Source organism: Lipotes vexillifer, unplaced genomic scaffold (genome assembly GCF_000442215.2).
Source record: "Lipotes vexillifer unplaced genomic scaffold, Lipotes_vexillifer_v1.1 scaffold168, whole genome shotgun sequence".
In the NCBI taxonomy this organism is placed as follows: Eukaryota; Metazoa; Chordata; class Mammalia; order Artiodactyla; family Lipotidae; genus Lipotes; species Lipotes vexillifer.
Genome location: NW_006773947.1, coordinates 2,005,672 through 2,026,638, shown reverse-complemented (window position 1 = coordinate 2,026,638; position 20,967 = coordinate 2,005,672). Strand labels below are relative to the sequence as shown.

Here is a 20,967-nt window from a genome sequence, read left to right as displayed (position 1 = left end):
TCAGAGCTCTCTGAGATGCTGTCTCCCAGGCTCTGGTCCTCAGTAAGGTCCCCAAATAAAACTTGACTCACAACATTTACATTGTGCATTTTTTAAAAAAATATATAGATTTATTTGTTTTGGGCTGTGTTGGGTCTTCGTTGCTGCCCATGGGCTTTCTCTAGTTGCAGTGAGCGGGAGTGGAAGGGGCAGGGGGCTACTCTTCATTGCAGTGCGCGGGCTTCTCATTGCAGTGACTTCTGTTGCAGAGCATGGGCTCTAGGTGCGCGGGCTTCTGTAGTTGTGGCTCAAGGGCTCTAGAGCACAGGCTCAGTAGTTGTGGCTCACGGGCTTAGTAGCTCCGTGGCATGTGGGATCTTCCAGTGTCCCCTGCGTTGGCAGGTGGATTCTTTACCACTGGGCCACCAGGGAAGTCCTACACTGTGCATTTTTATTTCAGTTGACACATGGTTGAGGTCCTAAGAGAGACTTTTTGTTTAAATAATACTCAATACCACTATCATTATAAACACCATTCAGCATTGATTGCATAAAAATAAAGGACAAAACAAGAGGGTCAATGAAATTATTACATGTATGCATCTTTATAAATGTTCAGAAACGTCCTCCAGAAAACACCTATGTATTCGAAAACATGTACATGAATAATATATGGATGGGCTTTTTAAACAAGTGGGAACATACGGTATACAGTTTATAGCTTGCTTTTTTACATTTAGCAATATGCTTTTCCACCTCAATACTTTTACTAGCTTTATGGATTTCATTGTGTGTATATGACATTTCTGAAGCTAGCACTGTAGGCCAGTCTCAGAGCTGTGCCTAAGTCAGTGAAATAGAATTCACTACCAAAAAGTATTTCAAAATGACTTAAGCCTCAAAATTGCATTTCTGAAACATGGGAAGGGTTTGTATATCTCTAGTAATATTGTATAAATTCACCTTTCTTTTTCTTATGCCTCCTCACATTCCTGAGCTTGTCTGGATTCCACAAAGCTTTGCATCTTTCTGTGCCCTCTGTTTTCCTCATGGTATTGCATCACAGAAGTCTAAAAGCTATTGAACATTTTCCTTAGGGAGAGAGATGAGAACGTTGACCCAAAACAAATTTCTTTTTACCTAGCAGATGGAAGGGGAAGGCTAGAAATAGTCTGTTAATAGTTTTTGATCCATTACGTAATTTATTTAATCAATCTCCTGTTTTACATTTGCTTTGTCACTTTTGTTACAGGAAACAATGATGCAGTGAACATCCATGTACCTAAATCTTTACAATCATATACAAATAGAACTGTCGGAAAAATGCATATATTGTTGGATCAAAGGAAATGTGTATTTTAGTTTTGATTATTGCCAAATTGCCCTCCAAAGAGATTGCAATTTACACCTTTGCTAACAACATATGGAAGTACTTGATTCCATCTCTTTGCCAGCACTTATCTTTGCCATTCTGTTAGGTGAAAAATAGTATCTGTGATTTTAATTATTTTGTTTCTTATTTTAAAAAATATTATGATGCTTTAATTTGTATTTTATTAATTATAAGTGAGATTAAGAATCTTTTCATACACTTATAAATTTTATTTCTTTTTCTGTATTCTTCATTTTCTGTTAGTTTTTTTTATATTGATTTGTAAAAACTATTTATTAAGAAAATTCACCTGTTGGTCTAGCAAATGCAGTGCAGAAACTTTTACTAATTTACCAGTTTACAGGGTTATAAAACATTATTCCATGTTTTCCTTTAGAGTTTTAATGATTTCATGAGGATAATGATCCATCTGGCATTATTTTGCTGCAAGGAGTGATGTAAAGATCTGGCTCTCCACCTCCCCCCAGAGCCTCAGCAATCAGATGGACACCTGCTCTTCTTAAAGTCATCACTGGTTTTTGTGTTGCCAAATCAATGACAACTCCTTTGTTCTCATCTCACTTGCCCTCTTAGTAACATTCAGCAGATGATCACATATTCTTCATAAAACACAGTCTTCTTTAACCCTCATTCTCCTGGGTTACCTCATTGGCTAAGCAACCACTGCATCTCATTTTCTAGACTAGGGATGTGACTTGAGCAGGATATTCATGTTAATAAAATTTTATTACAATAAAATAACTTTGAGTTCTAATAGAGAAGCTTTTTTTTTTTTTTGATGCTGCTGCTGCTAACTTGAAACCTGCAAAGTAGGCAGTGATTCAAGTGAGCAAAGAAAACAGAATGCCTAACCTCTGCACAGATTGTAAGCTTGCCTAGTTTCTAACTTGAAGGCTGAAATTCAATAATAGGAAATGAAGATAGAGCTGGGCCTTTGGGGTACTACTGACTTAATCTGGTGATACCTGAGACCGTTCCTGTTGGACTCAGCATGTCTTCACTTTGCTCTTTTTTTTTCCCACTTTTCGCTCCTTGTATTAGTCAGCTTAGGCTGCTGTAACAAAATACCATGGACTGGGTGGCTTAAACATCAGGAATTTATAACCCACGGTTATGGAGACAGAGAAGTCTAAGATCAAGCTGCCAGTGAGTTCTATTGCTGGTAAGCCCCCGCTTGCTGGCTTGCCGACGGCTGGCTTCTCATTGTGTGTTCACATGGTCTTTCCTTGGTGAACGTATGTGGAGAGAGAAATCTCTCTCTTCCTCTTTGTAGAAAGTCAAGGAAACCTTTTGGGTTAAAGTCACACCCTTACGACCTTATTTGACCTTCAGTACCTCCTAAAACCCTGTCTCTAAATAGTTACATTGGGGGTTAGGGGGACATAAAAATTTGGGGGAGGACACGGTTCAGTCCATAGCACGCCTCCTTGTGCTCAGGGCTGGGCTATGACTTTTGTTGGCTCTAAGTGCCTTTGCCTTTGGCGGCCCCTCCCTCCTTAAAAACAAAACACTTAAAATTATATTTTACAACTGCATTTGGTATAAAGATGGATATAATCCAAGCTGATTTCATTCTTATATATTTATTCTATTTTAATTTTTCTTCTTATTTTAAAATAAATTGATGTTAAACATTTTATGAGACCTTGAAAGTGTCAGGGGCCCTAGGCACTAGGCCTACTGGGCTTAGTGGAGAAGTCAGCCCCACTTTTGTAGGCATTGTAAATTTTGCTAACAGACAGCCCCCAAAAAGGTCCAGGAAGAGCAGCTAGAGCTGACTCTAAAAGCACCACCTGTAGACAGTTGGAGGATGACCAGTTCAACACAGGGAACAGGAGAAGGTGACCAGCTCACACCTGTCTCCCTCCGTCCGGCTACACACTGCGAACACATTTTGGTGAAATATAGGAGACCTTGAGTTAATGCTTCTGCCAAACCTCTAGGGAGTTTCAGGTTGAGTGTTTTTGACAACCTCTTTTTGGTAATAGACTTTTTTCTTTTTTATTAATGTATAACCCATATATAAAGTATATAAAACTTGCCTGTACAGTTCAATGATTTCTTACATATAATATACTTATATTATCTATTACTTAATAACCAATTATCCCAAAATGTAGTAGATTACAAGAAGAAACATTTATTATATCAGAGTTTCTGTCAGCCAGGGATTAGTGTGCTTCTGGGTGGTTTTGGCTTGTGAGGTTGTGGTCAAGATGTCAGCTGGGCTACATCATCTGAATGCTTGACTGGAGCTGGAATATTTGCTTGCAAGATGCTGCTGGCAGGAGGCCTCAGTTCCTCTCCGTGTGGGCTTCTCCACAGGGCTGCTTGTGTGTTCTCAGGACTTGCAGCTGGCTTCCTCCAGAGTGAGTGATCCAAGAGAGAGCAAGACAGAGCCTCAACTCAGTGGCATGCCATCACTTTTGCCATATTCTGCTGATCACACCGAACAGTCCTGATACAATGTAGGAGGGGGACTATACAGGGACAAGAATTCCAGAGGAGGGGAGCATTGGGGACCTTCTTGGAGGCTAGTTACCTCAGATCCCTGTAGCCACCAACCAGAGGACGCCTGTAGAACATTTTCAGGACCCTCATGCCTTTTCCCAGTCAATATCATCCCCTCTTCCAGCCAAAAGATAGCCACGATTCTGACTTCTATCATCATAAATTGCTTTTGCTGTCTCTGAACTTCATGCAAATGGAGTCATATTCTTTTGTGTCTGGTTTCTTTCACTCAACATTATGTCTGTGAGATTCATCCACATCACTTATAGCAATAGTTCATCTTTTTTTATTGCTCAGTAACAGTCCATTGCATAAAAATACCATGGCAGACATTTGGGTTGTTTCCAGTTTGGGCTATTATAGAGTTGCTATGAACATTCTTGTACAGGTCATTTCTTTGAAATAAGCCCTCAATTCTTTTGCGTTCTGCAATAGAGTTTTAAAACTCCATACTTAAGCAAGCCAAATTTTACAGACATCTTCATTTAAAATAGCTTACAGACACAACTCATGACTTCAGTGTCAGTGGTTTATGAGGGTTCAGGAATGGGTTACTTTAGGTCAGACTTATGGTAAAGTATTACTCACCATACTAAGGATACTTGAATTGGTGATTAATCCAGTCATGGGTTGTGGTGTAGCTTACACTCGCAGAGGATGCTATTAGCATGGGGATACCTTGAAACATGGCTGTCGGTGGTTTTCACTTGGCATTCCCTAATCTGGAGGATTCAGTCACATAATACAGTTTCCCTCATCTGGGGTGGCTTTTGGTCTTATCTTTCCTAAAATAGGGAGTCTAACTTGTAAACGGAAGACTTTTCTATGGCTATTCTTAAAAGTTCAACTGCGAGAAATAGGAACAATAACAGCATTTCCTAAAAATTAGAGGGTTAAATTCTAGTGAGGGAGAGAAGAGACCAGCGATGGGAGAAGTCATTCTTTCTGTTGACAGAGATAAAGCTGACAAGGCATCTAATAAAAACTGAAGTTCTTGGGAATTCCCTGGCAGTCCAGTGATTAGGATTCGGCGATTTCACTGCATGGCTGGGGAGCTAAGATCCCGCAAACCCCAAGGCGTGGCCAAAAAAAAAAAAGCCTGAAGATCTTTAACTTCCTTCAATTGTTAAAACGTGACTTCACTTATATTTTAAAATTATCGTAAGATATTGCCGAAAAATAAGGGTAAGTCACCAGGAAAAGATTCTTAGACTTTCCAGGCCCACTAATGCATAAATTATTTAACTGAGGACTAAGTACGGTCAGAGAGCTTGGAGAAAACACCTCTGTTAGTATTACTGGCTTCTCTCATTGTGTTTGGTAAGTTAAACAGAGTAAAGAGACAGGCCAGTCTCTCAGTCAGAGGAATGTGAAATAAATTATTCTAAATTTGCCCAGAGAGCATAGAACATATTTTTTGTCTTATTTCGTTTTGATTTTGGTTTTTGATTTTCTCCGTATTTTGAAGCACAGGTAAGTACATGGGTGTGAGCTGATGAGGGAAAATGGCATGAATAATCATCACACGGTGTGAGTCTGTACATAGTTGGGTCTCAGCATGGTTCTACATGCTTATTTTTTAGCACCTTCTCACAGTGAGATAGAACTCACTAATTAAGACCAACTGACCAGCATAGATAAGTGTATTTTCTTGCACTTTACCAAGAAGGTAGTAAAACATTAACTCTCAGGCACCACACAGATCCTGCACAAAGTTCCTTGTTGGTGACAAGCAGAGATAATACATTCTGATGGCTGCCAACAATTCCTAGAAAGTGTTAGGAGTGGTTTCAAAAAACAATTCTACCAACAGAACTAGAATCATTTCAAGTCAACCATTTAATTTATCATTAGCTGCAGGTCCTGACCAGAGCCCATGCTTTTCCTCTCCAACACAGGGCCAGAGTTCTTCGATGACTGAACAAGCTCCCCAAGGGCAAGGTCGTGCAGCAAAGGAGGTCTGGAGGGTTTCCTTGGTGGCGCAGTGGTTGTGAGTCCGCCTGCCGATGCGGGGGACATGGGTTCGTGCCCCTGTCCGGGAGGATCCCACATGCCGCGGAGCGGCTGGGCCCGTGAGCCATGGCCGCTGAGCCTGCGCGTCCGGAGCCTGTGCTCCGCAACGGGAGGGGCCACAGCGGTGGGAGGCCCGCGTACCGCAGAAAAAAAAAAAAGGAGGTCTGCAATTTGCCGACCCTAGTGTTTCATGGCCACACTTCTTCATGGGGTTTGTTGCCTGCTCTCCCCTTCTTGAGACTTTCTCCTCGCTTGATCCACGTTTCACTTCCCACTCGTGTCCATTTCATCTCTTCTCCTTTGCTGATTCCCTTCTTCCTTCCAATTTCCTTCTCAGCTATTTCCTCTCACCAGAGTCTTTCTGGGGACCTCATCTGTCCCATGACTTCGACCATCACTTCTACGTAGATGATGCCCAGATCAGGAAGAGTCTTGTCCTAAACATTAAGCTGCTATTTCCAACTGCTTCTGGAGTCTATTTCACACATTCTTCAAATTGAACGTGTCCAAACTCCCTCTCTCTCTGTCCCCACCCCAACTCTGCTGTTCTTTATTTCCTAGAGAAAATTTCACCATCCTCCATGTATACCTTGTATGTGGGGAAGAGTTAGCACAGCAGACCTGAGACTGCTGTCTATAGAGAGTCTTGCTTACAAGGTCGGCCGCTGGCTGGCATCTGAACTCTTGACTGGCAAATCGTTCCCTGCACTGATGGAAAACTTTCCCTAAGTGACAATGGCTCACTGTGCCTCTGCTGTCTACACAAACAATGTGGTTTATGCTAAATGCCTGATTTCCTTCTGGAATTCTGGTATATGCTAAGGCAGAGGGTGCCTATGTGACTAGCTCCCAGTTAAAAGCCTGAGTGAGTCTCTAATGAACTTCCCCAGCAGATAACACTTCGTAATGTTGTCACAAGACTTTCCTAGAGGAGAGGACTCTTGGAAGCTTTAACCTGGTTTCCTCTATATCTCCATTTCATTTCCCTTTCCCTTTTCTAATTTTGCTATTTATCAATTTTGCTGTAATCATGAATATGACCATACAATGCCTCAAAGCCTCTTGAGTCTTCCTAGCAAATCACCAAACCTGGGAGTGGTCTTAGGGTCCCCTGACACACCTTAGTATAATTTCTAACTCTTCTTTCTTTTCCTCACCCTCTCTGTTCAATTAATCACCTAATTATCATTAGCTCTACCTCTAAATATTAAAAACAAAAAAAGGCCCATATTCTCCACCCTCACTGCCTTGATGCCATAACCGTGACTCCATCTGGGCACCATTCTCCCCGCTTTCCCCCACTAAAAAAAGCAAAACCCAAAGATCAGAGGGTTTAGCATTGGCCTCATAGCATTGGGAGGTTATTTCTTGTTAAAAAAAAAAGAACTCAACTGAGTACATTTGAAGACCTATTTGGCTTTATTCAAGGATTCATGGGAATTCCCTGGTGGTCCAGTGATTAGGACTCTGTGCTTCCTCTGCAGGGGCCATGGGTTCCATCCCTGGTTGGTTTACTAAGATCCCTCAAGCCACACAGGACAGCCAAAAAAAAAAAAAAAAAATCAAGGATTCATGAATTGGGCAACATCCCACCTAGCAAGTAGAAATGAGCTTTAGGAGCTGTACAAAATGGAAGGTTTTCAAAGGTAGAAAGGGAGTGGGACAAGGAAGTCATAAAAAAGAAAAAAGGCAAAGTCACCTTCCTTTGGGGGAAGGGCAGGGATCTATCATGCAGTTTACCTCACAGGTGCTGATGCGGTAATTCCAGATTGATGGCTTAAAGTTCACACTCCTAGGAGTAGCTGAAATTGAAATTAAACCTTGGTTTGCTGTTCTGGGGGCAACTGACTCGATTTGGGGCCTGTTGTTTCTTTTTAAAAACACTCTTGGGACTTCCCTGGATAAGACTCCTTACTCCCAATGCAGGGGGCCTGGGTTCGATCCTTGGTAGGGGAACTAGATCTTGCATGCATGCTGCAACTAAGAAGCCTGCATGCCTCAACTAAGACCCGGCGCAGCCAAAGTAAATAAATAAATAAAATAAATCTTAAAATAAATAAATCTTAAAATAAACAAATCTTAAAATAAATAAATAAATAAATTTAAAAAACACTCTCAAAGCCCGTTTTCTCAGCTGCAAGATGATGATGATAATAGTGCCTATTCCATAGGGTTGTTGTCAGGGGTAAATAAGAAGATGCATATAAACTTTATAAGATTATCTATGTAAAGTGCTGAGCACATAACAATCCTTTAACAAATGTTAGCTGCTCTTTCTATTGTTAGTACTAATAATCTGTAGACTACACTTGTGAGGCTCAGCCAGTTCCAGCACCAAAACCACTTCATAATGAGATTAGGACCTCAGCTTCTCACCCCTGTAATCTGAAGCGCAGGCGCACCCCGAAATGCAGGCATCGCCGTCAGTTTCCAAGTAGCCTGGCATTTGGGGGGTTCTCTTTTCCTCTGAGTAGGTGCCCCAGTGTGGGGTAATGATGAGACAGAACTCTTCTGTGGTTGTGAGAGAGGAGGGAGGGGGCAGGGCACAACATTTAAGGGGACTTTCCTAGCGGTCCAGCGGTTGGGACTCCGCACTTCCAGTGCACATGCCGCGGGGCACGGTAAAAAGAAATGAATAAATAAGTAAGTAAAATAAAATAGCTTATTCCCAAGCTCTCTTAAAATAAACAAAATAAAATAAAAGAATAACATAGCTGTTGAGAATACGACAAAAACTGGTTAGAACCAATTCGGTCCAAGATAGCGGAAGATTCGAGCTGAACCTCATCATACGCTCATCGTAATACATCATCAGCACGTTAAATGACATACTGACAGGCACCCTGACAGTTCTGAGGCTTCCGATAAAAGGCCAAAGAGTGGGCCGTGGCCCAATTCCTGGAAATCCCCGCCCCTTCCCCCAAATAGTTGAAATAATCCTCCCACTCCTCAGCCTGTGAAATTACCCAGCACGTAAAAACTAACCACCCCATATTTCGGGGCCTCTTGTCTTCTGAGATGGCCCACACTCTGTATGTAGCATGCGTTTCTCCCAGGGCTGCTCTTGCCTTTTGAGACAGACTGCATTCTGTCTATGGAATGTGTATCTCTCTAAAAAATCCACTTCTTACCTACCACTTTGCCTCTCCCTGAATTCCTCCTGGGCTGAGACATAAAGAACCTGAGGTTCATTAAGTCCACGTGACCATTAGACCACGTGTGCAATCTTAATTAAACGACAGGATTCAAGTCCCAATCTGGGTTTTGGCTGGGTTTGAGTCCCATCTGCGTTGTGCGGTTTCAGTTGCAGAGGGTGGATGGAACAGGGGAGGACCCCGGAACGGCCATGGAGTGCTCCAGATTCCCAATGTTACCGTTGCAAATACTTGTTTCCTAAATATGAAGTTGGGCAAAAATCCTCAACTATTGCAGAAGAAAGAGCCAATGCAAAGGGCTGAAGAGCCAGGAGCGTCATAGATAATACAAATGGATATTAAGACGTTCTCACACACACACACATAAAGATCAATATGTGAGGTGATGGATGTGAGGAGTATTCTAGCTGGGGGAATACTTTCACAACGTCTACAAATATCAAATTGTCACGACGTACAGCTTAGAGTTTCATTTTCAGTACCTTTCAGTACTTTCAGGTACCTTTCAGTACCTTTCATGACTATCCCAGGAATTTTTGTTTGAATAAAAAACCTTTTGGGATCATGACAAAAGTTCTCCATGGTAGAAGTAATGAAATCTTAGGTCCATAAAGCTTAATCCTTTTCAGTTTCCAAATATCAATATATTTATCAACAGAGCGGAATTATTCACTCTAAAATTCCATACTATTAAAAATCACACTGAAAGAACTTCTGATTAAAAACAAACAGGGAAAAGGAAAAAAAAGGAAAAACAAACAAACAGGAAAAATCAGCAAAGGCAGATTGGGTAGTACGTTAACTTTATTTTGAATTATAACATGGAATTTGTCATCAAACGAATGTAATGAAAAACTTTGGGGGTTCAATTAAGCAAACGATTTGCATAGGAATTGCTACTTCTAAGTTTTAAGATGCAGAGCACTGAATTGTGAATTAGATTAACATAAAGTAAGAATCATCTACCTGTGTGCAAAATAAATGCAATTTAACTTTATTAAAAAAAGTTAAAAAACGCAATTTAATTTTAAATAACAGAACTTTTGTTCAGTCTTTGGTGAGGGATTAATACAGGCTTCTTCCCTGCTATGGATAATATTGTCATCTCATCTCATTTAGACTAAATGTGATCCTTCTAAACTAGAGACCTCTTTCCTACAGTTAAGAAGGCCTCCTTTCAATATTGTTAAAGCTACTGAATTCATTCTTTATGCCCCTAATATTGGTCAAGAACATTATCCATTTTAAAGGATCTAACAAATAGGCCCAGGACAACATGCTCTAGTGAAAAACATCATTAAGTTTGTCATTTCATCCCATTTTGTCTTTTGGAACTTTGTTATCAGTACCCATTATACTGTTTTGATTTATATCAGTGATGAGCAACCTTTTTTTTTTTTTTTTTTTTGGTTGGGGAAAAAAATAAAGCACTTCAGGCCACATTATTTTCCTCTTCAAAATGAATATAGCTTTATGAAATTCCCACAAAAGAAGATGTATTTGTACAACTTCGTTGAATAAAAGAAAGCCAGCGCGGAGATGGGCACTGCTTTTTAACTACTAAAATGTTTATATCTGGATGTTTTAGCAATACAGACAGCTTTCTAATTTTTTAATCCAGAAATTAGATTGCAGGCTTGTTGCCTGGCTGGTCGGGTTGTAGGCCTCTCTGGGGGCCCTGTGGGTTGCTCATTACTGGCTTTGCTTGTGACATGGATTAAAATAAGCTGATCTTTGTTGACTGATTGTTTTACTGATCATAACAAACTTTAAGAGAATATCTTCTAATTTCAAAATTATAATTCATTTACTGAGATAAAGATAATACTTTTAGTATCACTATACATGTATGTGTGTGTGTATATATATATATATATATATATATATATATATATGGTTTAGAACATTTCCCTCCATCTTAACATAGAACATTGGCTGGAAACCAGAGCAGAACCAGAACATGAACAAGAAAACTAAAGATGTGTTTAAATAACAAAATGCCATCAGTGTTTATTATGGTAGATTATAGAAAGAAGGTTTAATTTTTGTGTGTGCAATTAGGCACTGACTGAGGCATTTAGACACCATTGATTATAAAGTGCATTGAGTATAAATTTTGACCCTCCTCAAAGGAATAATTCAACAAAACCCAGGTTTCTTTCTTGGAATCAATCAACCCAAAAACACGCATAGATGAACACTTATTAAATACTAGTAACAGTCTTTTATTACTTATACTTCTGAAATAGTAATAGCAACAAATTATATCACATTTTATCCAAGGACTCCAAAGTCATTGTATCAAGCAATTGGTGTTGGAAGCTCAAGATTCCACAGCATATTAAGTCTACTTAGTTACGGCACAGGAAATAGATTCCCAGCAATAGACCCAAAGTAATGGTTCAAAGAGACAAGCCTACATTTCCTGTGGTTTGTAATTTTCTGAATTTCCACATTTGCCACTTGTATCCTATCATATCTACATTGACTCCAGGTAAAAATGAACAATTTTTCTTTTTTTTATAGTTCAACAATCCATCTTTGAAAAGCACATGGTGGAATGTCAGAAGTGGCTTTTCAATAATATAACTTTATACTTTATTGATTCATAGAGAACATTTTACACTGGAATTACATACATATATATGTAAAATACGATGGAGCCATATCTTTGAGCACACATATGCTTAACACAAAAGCAAAAGTGCACCAATTCACTGAAGGTCAGACTTTCAGTCTTTTTAAAGGAACAAAGCTTTCTGCTTCCTTTCTGTTTCTATTTTTAAGACAGAGGGTTTAACTCTATCTTAGAGTTTAACTGAGAGACCCAAGTTGATGAAGTTTAAAATGAGTTTCTGTGGAATCCATGAACATGCCAGGCCCCCTGGAGTGGGGCTACAGGCCAGTGTGAGAAGCCCACTACATGAGAGGAAGGGGTCCCTGAGCTGCTCTGCTTTTGACTCAGGGCACAAAGCATAGCTCTTCTTGGTCAGGGACCCAGCATGGGCATTCTGGGTGTTTTCTTTCTTCTAGGAATTTCCAACACTATTTGAAAAGCAATTTCTTTTTGGACAATATGATTAAGGTTTCTATCTTTCAGTCGAATATGAAACTAAGTTAGCTCTTCCTGTGTCCTTCTTTACTTCGGAGGAGACGCAATATACGTTCATTTTTGGTTAGTTCTGCCGGAAGTTCATTGGCCTGAAAGAAGATAAGATAGGCATGAGTGAATTCCCACAGTTGGTGTGGTTTCAGGGACTCCAAAGAGGGGCCCCTGACCCACACTTGCTCCTCCACTGATGAAAAACCCCACTGGACTCAGTCTTTTGTATCAAGGCATTCTTTAAATGTATTTAAATATAAATATCACTGTTTACTTTCTTATCTCATTGTTAGTTATTTTTCTTTTTAAAATTTTTTGCAGTATAGTTGATTTACAATGTTGTGTTAGTTTCAGGGGTACAGCACAGTGATTCAGATACACACACACACACACACACACACACACACACAAACACATATACATATATTCCTTTTCATGTTCTTTTCCATTATGGTTTATTACAAGATATTGAATATGGTTCCCTGTGCTATACAGTAGGCTCTTATTGTTTATTTATTTTATATATGGTAGTTTATATCTGTTAATCCCAAACTCCTAATTTATCCTTCCCTCCCTTTCCCCTTTAGTAACCATAAGTTTGTTTTCTACGTGGGTGAGTCTGTTTCTGTTTTATTAATAAGTTCATTTGCATCATATTTCAGATTTGACCTATAAGTGATATCATATTTTAGAGTTATTTTTCTATCTAGCCATATCCCTTACTAGGCTATAATCTCCAGGAGGCCAGGGTCCATATCTTATTAATCACTGTATCCTCATTTCCAGCACAATGCCTATCTTATCTAGTATGTTGTCAATAAATAGATTTGATAACTTATTAGTTTATTATATAAGGCAGTCTGTCTGCTAGGGACTTGAGACTCATCTTTTGATGAGAAGGCAGAGTTAGGAAACATCCAGAGCATAAGACACATGAGGAAGGACAGCTTCAGTGGCCACAGAGACACATTCTGTAAGTGTTTACTTTGTGAGCGAGTCCCTATCTTAAGAAATAGACAGTATAGAGCAATGGTTCCCAAACTTTTTAGTCTCAAGACTTCTGTACACTCTTAAAAATTATTGAGGACCCCAAAGAGCTTTTGTTTTTAACTAATCAAAAATGAAAAAAATTAAGTATATTTATTGATTCATTAAAAATAATAAACCCATTACAGGTTAACATAAATAACATATTTATGAAAAAGAACTAAATTTTCAAAAACAGAAAAGTTAGAAGTGTAGCACTGTTAACAGTTTTGCATATTTCTTTACTGTGTAGCTTAAAAGAAGACAATTGGATTCTTACATCTGCTTCTGTATCCAATCGATTATCTTAAAGCTAAATTGCCATGTGGAATTTGAAACCACATTAATGAATTTTTCTACTCTGTTGCATTAAAATCCATAGGTCTATCTATCTGCAGGTGGATTTTTTACCTATGCATGTTTGTAACATCATGTACCGGCCATTTAGAAAATAGTAGCTCACTGAGTTATGCAGATCTTCCAAATGTGGACACATTTCATTATACAATCCTCAAAGCTCACATCATTCATTAATATAATCACTGATTCATCAGAAAAGCTACAGGTATCGGGAAGCTGTCAGGCTCATGTGATGGATACAAGTCTGTTCTTTCAAGTAAAAGTGGAGATCCCCCCAAAAAGCGGCTGGCTCCCTTTGCAATTCAAACAATTGCATAAGTGCTTTTCCTGAGACAGCCATGTGCTTCAGCCTACAGCAGAAGTGCTTGGTGCAAACTTCAAATTTTGTTACATAGTAAAAAGACATACAGCAAGGGTCAAGGTTTCATAAAATTAAAATTGTTTACTGCTTCATCAAAGACATTCTTAGGTAAAACTGGTCTTTTTATAAAATAATCTACAACGTGTAAAATAACTTAGAGGTTTCTACAATCATTTGCCACTACAGTTTGTGACCGTGCTTTGATGCGTGTTAAGGCGCCAACAGTTTCATCGGCCATTGCCTTTGTACCATTACGGCAAAGGTCAGCACAGCGAAAAAGGGCAAAGTGTCTCTGTATTATTAAGAATATTGTTTCGACCTATTAGAACCCTTGAAAGGGTTTTGAGGACACCCCAAGGGTCCACGGACCACACTTTGAGAACAGTTGTTACAGATGAATAAAAGGATGTTCTTGGGAATTCAGGGGAGAGTCAATTAAAGGGTAGAAAGGCAACCAAATCAGGGAGAGAACTTGGATGTAGTTGTTTTTTTCCCTGCAGTTAAACCTGGAACCCCGGCTGCTCTATCTGAAACCCCGATCTTAGGTGAAGCTCCTGCAATACCTACCTTCTAGGCTGGATCCTGCTCTCTGACCCTCACCTACTGGCTTGGACCTCACTTGCTGGGAATGATGGGTTTGCCACAGTGGTCTGCTGTGCAGCATGTCCTGCAGCTGCACTCCTGCCCACCCAAAGGACCCTTGATGCTGGTGCTGGACTGACTCTAACAAGAGGTGCTATTCGATGCTGCCTTAGACCAGAGACCCCTCTATGGGGTCAATTCTAGTATTAGCTTAGTTCCTGCAGGAGCAGATGTTGTGCAGGCCTAACGCCTGGGGCTGAGAATAATGCTCCTGGAGAATGGACCTGAGCACCATCCAGTCTCAGAGTACCCAGGAAGAACTAACTATTTTGCATCGGTTACTGGTCCTTGGTGACAGGCTGGCAGGTAGCCAGAGGATTCTCTTCAGTCAGGAAGATGAGTGGATCTAAGAAGCTGCACCTCTGTCTACAAGCTTGTTAAGTTACGGTGTGTGTGACCATCTCCATGCATGTCCATATCCATTACCGTTAAAATAGGCTTTATACTCTCAAACTGTGCTGCTTCAGTCAGTCACATCACTGTTCTGTGCGTCATCCATATAGTTTTAAAAACCTGGTCTCACTCCTCCTCTCTCAGGAGGGTCCCCACTGAATTCTTAAGTTGCTCAGGTTACGATGGCTAGCGCCCAGGCTAGCCCCTAAAGGCCATCTTATCCATTATGGAGCAGGACCATAGGTCCATACTCATGACCCACAGCATCACACCGCTCTCTGTCCCCGCTGCTCCTGGGAGAAGATGTGTTCTGAGTCCTCAGTTGGGGGTATCAGGAACATGGGATCCCCACATCCATGGGGATGGTTATGGTGTGGGGAGAGGTACTGGGCCATTGGTCACCCTCTCCTTTGGCATCTGCCCCAGAGCAGAAGTCCTGGAGCCCCTAGAGCAGAAGGGTGCTTCTGTACTAGCTGAAAAGCGACTCTCTCCAGGAAGCCTTCGATAGCATTCTTCACTGCCTGCTGACAGCCCTTGTCACTGTGTGTTGCAATTGCTTGTTTAATTATCTTTATTCCCCAGTAAACTCTGAGCCCCATGAAGACAGACACTATGTGAATCTCTTTCACTATTATCTCCCCATAGACAATGTTCACAGCACAGTGCATGGCATCTAGCAGGCACTCAATAAGTGTTTGTTGGATGAATGAATAAAGGTCAAGGATACCCCCTCAAGAGTCCTGAGTGGCTGCTGGAATCCCAACACCCTTGCTTCTGGAGCTGCCTCTGAAGAGTCTGGCTTCTACAGGCTGCCTGGCGTGCAGGCAGGCAGCTTCCTGGCAGCTACTCCCGGCTCTCCAAGGGCTTCTGCAGGATGAAACTCCAACACAGGCAGCTACACAGACACTCCAGAGACCAGCATTTTGGTCACTGGAAATTCCCCATAACCATTATTGCTGAGATTCCATGAGACACACAAGAAATTGCATCTTTCAGTTTCTATGTAAAGAAACTGCCTTAATTCAGTACTGGGTGGCTTAGCAATGAAGACTGATCTTTTTAGGACATCTGTGTCCAAGGTGCAAAGATAAGAGAGCAATTGTGATTTCAGTGGGCTCATCGCACAGCCAGACCAGCTAATGGAAAACAAACCCATGTATCTCAGGAAGAAATAAACAGAAATGTTGTCTTCAAGTAGTTCAATGGTAGGAACAGGGGAAGTAATAATTCCACATGCTAAGTGGAATGAGAAAAGTGGCTCTTGGCATGTTGTCTGATTGCACTTCTTAATAGTTTCTTTTAAAAATATCATGAAATGTTATATGATTTTGGTTTTATTATTAATAAAATCTAACACAGTAATAGATACTTATAAAAATTCAAACACTATCTAAGTATAAAGTGAAAGTTGTTTTTCATACCCTCCCCTGTTAATGAGTCCCCACCATACCTCCTCCTTCAAAAGTCAGTAGTTTCAGTGTGCTTCCTCTAGACCTTTCCTAGGCTACTCTCCCACCCCCAGTCTCTACTTGTGACTGCTTATGCAGATGTTGAGTAGGAGGAAATACAATGACAGTCATTTTTTACTGGGCACCCTCCCACCTCCAAGTTTGGCTTAATTGAAAACTAAGAAAATTTTTGAGCTATAAAAAAATATGGGTTGGTTTTGCTCAACTATGCTTTAATTAAAAAAAATATGGGTTGGTTTTGGAACTGTGGGGCAAAGTCCTGTTAACAATATAAAAAGCAACATCTTCCCCATGAGGTCACCAAATAGAGCACAGGCAATTCTCAAGGTACCAGTATCCAACTCACGAAGGATGGTGATTAAACTACAGGAACTTTGACATTTTTAGGACACTTCTCCGATGATAGAATACTTATAACCTTACTCCCCACAACCACTGCCCCCTACCCCCACCCCACTGTTACCTGAAAATCATTGATAATAGAGGGGTTTTAGTATAATCCTCTGGGTCCAAATGTACTGCTCACTCATAACCTATAATGACATTTTATGCCCTTACTATGCCCAAGGATGAGGAGCGACTGGAGCCAAGATGCTGTCTTGGCTTCAGCAGACGCCGCCTTATCTCTTTGCACAGGCGCCCGATGGAGGGAAAAGATGACTAAGACGGTACCTTGTTTCTTAGGGCTGGGTCTGCGCCTGCTTCCAGGAGCAGCGCAACTGCCTTAATATTTCCGCTGAGCACTGCCACGTGGAGTGCCGAGGTCCCATTCTAGGAGAAAAGGACAGTGTGTGTCAGGAGAGAGCTCACAGCCATCAGCACTCGGCCTGATGAGACTGTAATGCTAGAGCCTTGCTCATCCTTATCTTCCCTTTTCAAAGTCACATCGGCACCTAGTACAGTGTCCTCAGGGACACCGTGTACGGTCAGTATAAATATTGCCAATAACCTTTTGCAAGTGAAATAAGGCATCTGCCCAGCGTGTACATGACTTCATGTTCACTTGGTCTGTTGTAGAGGCACCAGAACTTGCTGTGGGAAAAACAACAATGCTACGTCAAACATTTTTTTTTCTTAAGGTCTTTGTGCTTTTGGTGAGCACACTTCTGCAAGGCTGGAGGAATAGCCTGCTCACCTATGGGCCGAGTTGTCAACCCAGCTGTATGCACTCCACACACGCAGGTGGGCGGGAGAGCGACTGGGAGCTACATGGCTTAAGAGTAAGAGTAGGTGCGTTGAGGACCACCCCCGACCCCAGCCCTGAGTTGGAGCATTTCTGGGTACTGAGGGGTCTAGTGGATAGGTTGCTGACATCTTATGGAATTTACTGCAAATATTTATTGACATAAGGAAGCAGCTATGCGCAGCCTGTAGCTGGATTCTGGGAGGGGAAAAGAGAATATAACAAACCCAATATAAGAACGATAGGCAGTCGCAAGACATCTGTTCTAGAAGGTACATATGTCTGGGAATAGTACCTAAATGCAAGCTTAGTTTTCAAATTAACTACGTCATATATATATGTAAAACACTTTCTGATCTTGTAGGCACGTTAAATATCACACCCAGAGAAAAAACTCCAGCAAAGTAGCCTTTTTCCCTGTTTGCCACACCATGTTTGCCATGTGCAGCAATACACTAATCTGGTAATATTTCACTTATCAAAATCTTAACCAACTTATCAGTGTTGCCAAAGTGCAGTGTGGCTAAGAAAAAAAACTAAGCCTAAAAAGAGTTGTCTGCAACACGACTAGATACTGCGAAGTCCATTTCTGAAGCTAGTTTCTTTTATTTATGGAGAATTCATTTTCACAGACTGTTTACTCTTACTTGCCAAACAATTTTTACAAGTACAAAGTACAGCTTTTTTGACTCGCAAGCTCATGGAAGATTAGAATTAGCTCACTGGGGCAAGAGAGAACGGCATACCAACAGCAGCTCCGTATCAGCTGACAGCAACAACGGAGCCTAAACCCATAAAGATCAGACAGAAGGCATCTAAAGGGCAGGTAGACTTCAGATACATCAATAAATGCAAAAAAGTGCCAAACTACTGGCCCAAGTTTAGAACAGGTTTGGTGTCCTCTATTTAACAAAACACTAGAGTGTATACCAGGAGTCAGCAAACTACAGCCCGCAGGACAAATCTAACTTCCCCCTCCCCCGCCCCGTCTGTTTTTCTACATCCTGATGAGCTCAGCATTTTAAAATTTAAAAAAGAAGACTATTTTGTGACACGTAAAAATATAAAAGTTTAGAAATACAACATCCATAAATAAAGTATGATTGGATGCAGGCACACTTTTTGCTGTTGCTGTATTTTCTATGGCTGTTTGCTTTCTACAATGGCTGAGTGGGGCGGTTCCAACACAGACTGTATGGCCCACAAAGACTAAAATATTTGTTACCTGGTCCTTTATTGAAAAAGACTGCCAACCTCTGGTAGATACTCTAGTTGAGGAATATTTTAATCCAAAATGATTACAACTTAAAAAAGGAGTTTTGGGGCTCTGTTTTCTGGAAGACGCAGCCCTCCAGAATGACACATTCTCTGACGTGTCCAGATGTTTGAGGCTTACTTCATTCCACCTAAGGAAACAATGTGGTTCTTTGCCCCAGATAATGAAGAGAAGGAATGTGAGTTCCTATCCCTCATGTTTTCTGGGACACAAATCATGTGTTTCATTTGTGGAGGATTTCACAAATCTTCCAATGATATATCAATATGGGTGATTGCCAATTTAGCAATTTCAGTACTATTGTTTAATTTTTTTTCCCCCTAGAAAACTAGGTACCTACAGACTCCGGTTCACTCTTTTTATTACCTTCCCATTTCTACCAGTGCCCGGGAATCTCTAACATGGATAAGTTGTAGGCATGTTCTCTCAGTAATACAACTAACCACGCAAATGGTACCCAGAGTCTACTGCAGTCCCCAGTGTGGACTTCTTAAATTTCTAACCTCTCTCTTTTACAGGTTGGTAAAATTTTCTCTGTAGGTCTTACCTTCAAAATACCGAGGGTGGGTGAGAATTTCAGCAACTCTTTTATAACATCATTATACCCTTTGTTGGCTGCTTTCAGTAATGCTGTTGTACCATCCTTTACAGAGAGAGGAAAAGAAAAGTTGATTATTAACATATGTGTGTGTTGGATAATAATGAAATGTTGGTTGAGAACTGGGAATGTGCTTGTCAGAAGGAGGCAAAATGTGTAAACTAAAGCAGAGGTCTGCAACATCTCTTAATCTAAAATCATTTTAGAGCATATTAAACAGTTAATTCTGAGTGAAAGAAAACCAGACAAAATATGTGACTTATTACATTATCTTCAAACCCTGCCATCTGGGAATTCATGGTCTTCTAGTTCCTTAGAATACTGGGTACAGGAACAAGGGGAATTTCAGGAGGATATTTTTAGAACATAGATGGACTAAAGAGGCATTCTCTGCAGTTCATGACTTAGAAATTAATTGTTGAACTGTTTTTTTGTTTTTTGTTTTTTAAGTTTTTTTCACTGTGTGGCTCTTGGGATCTTAGTTTCCTGTCAAGGATTGAACCTGTGCCCTCGGCAGTAAAAGTGTGGAGTCCTAACCACTGGACCGCCAGAGAATTCCCAGTTGAACTGTTTTTAATGATTTAAATAATTGTTGAACTGTATCTACTGTTTTAAAATTTAAAATTTCTTTTCTTTTTGCCTTCCCATGTATACAGCCTTGCTCTAGTCTGTCCTGGGTACCTTCCTGCCTGTGGTAGTGGTGATGGGCGGAGAGTAAGAAGGGGATAGATTGAAATCTGTTAAAAAAAGAATGCAAAGACAAGTTCAAAAATTAATATTAAGCTCTGTCATCCTTTTCTGGCCTGAGAAGAGATTTTCCAATTCCCCCTTCCTCCTACTTTCACGCATCAATTTCTGTATTTGGAGGATTTTGCTCACTGAGTTCTCCTGTAGCAAAGGAAACACCCCAGGCTGCTCTAAAGGTTTAGCTGGAATCAGGAGGAAGATGAGAATAGAGGATTTTTCCTTTCTGACTTCAGAGGTTGTGGGAAGGAAAAAAGAGAGAGCGGGAGAGAGGACAGAGAAGTGGTCAGGAATGTGTCTTTTGGTTTCCCCCTTTGTGGGCTCAGACTTGGGAGAGTGGAGGTGGGTCACACAGGCAAGGTAATATTAAGGGCAAAAAGGCCAGATACTGTAAAAAAAAAAAAAAAAAAAATGAAGTGACCCCAACAGAGGCTAAGTGGAGACCGATGGGGGATGTGGTGCGGGGGTCTGCAGCTCGGGGAGCCGGGGCACCGAGGACCCCAAACCACAGACCCCGCGAGCCAGCTGCACTGTGGCCTGGAGGCCAACAGGAGGCGCAGCGCCAGGCAGACCAGCAGCCGCTGGGGGACACATCCCCAAGGGCAGCCGAGGCCTGAGTCTCCTACCTGGTCCTCCCGGGTCATCCAGAGGTCAGCCCAGGTGGAGGAGGAGCTCAAGGAATTCAATATTTCCCCCTTAGAGGGACTGAGCAGCAGTTGCTAGGTTTCAACTGATTCAGACCTTTCCCTTGTTTTCCTGCT

The 20,967-nt window shown here is 41.0% G+C and overlaps 1 protein-coding gene across 1 annotated transcript in view; it reads right to left on the bottom strand.

The window, feature by feature from the left end:
* Positions 1–12,168: 12,168 nt before the first annotated feature.
* Positions 12,169–20,967, bottom strand: part of ANKRD29 (ankyrin repeat domain 29) — a 41,954-nt gene continuing 33,155 nt past the window's right edge. The window contains exons 8-10 of the mRNA XM_007448599.1: positions 19,412–19,507; positions 17,078–17,176; positions 12,169–12,252 (exon numbers count right to left, since the gene is read on the bottom strand). Of these exons, the coding sequence (XP_007448661.1) occupies positions 12,169–12,252; positions 17,078–17,176; positions 19,412–19,507 (279 nt within the window). The remainder of the gene's footprint in view (positions 12,253–17,077; positions 17,177–19,411; positions 19,508–20,967) is intronic.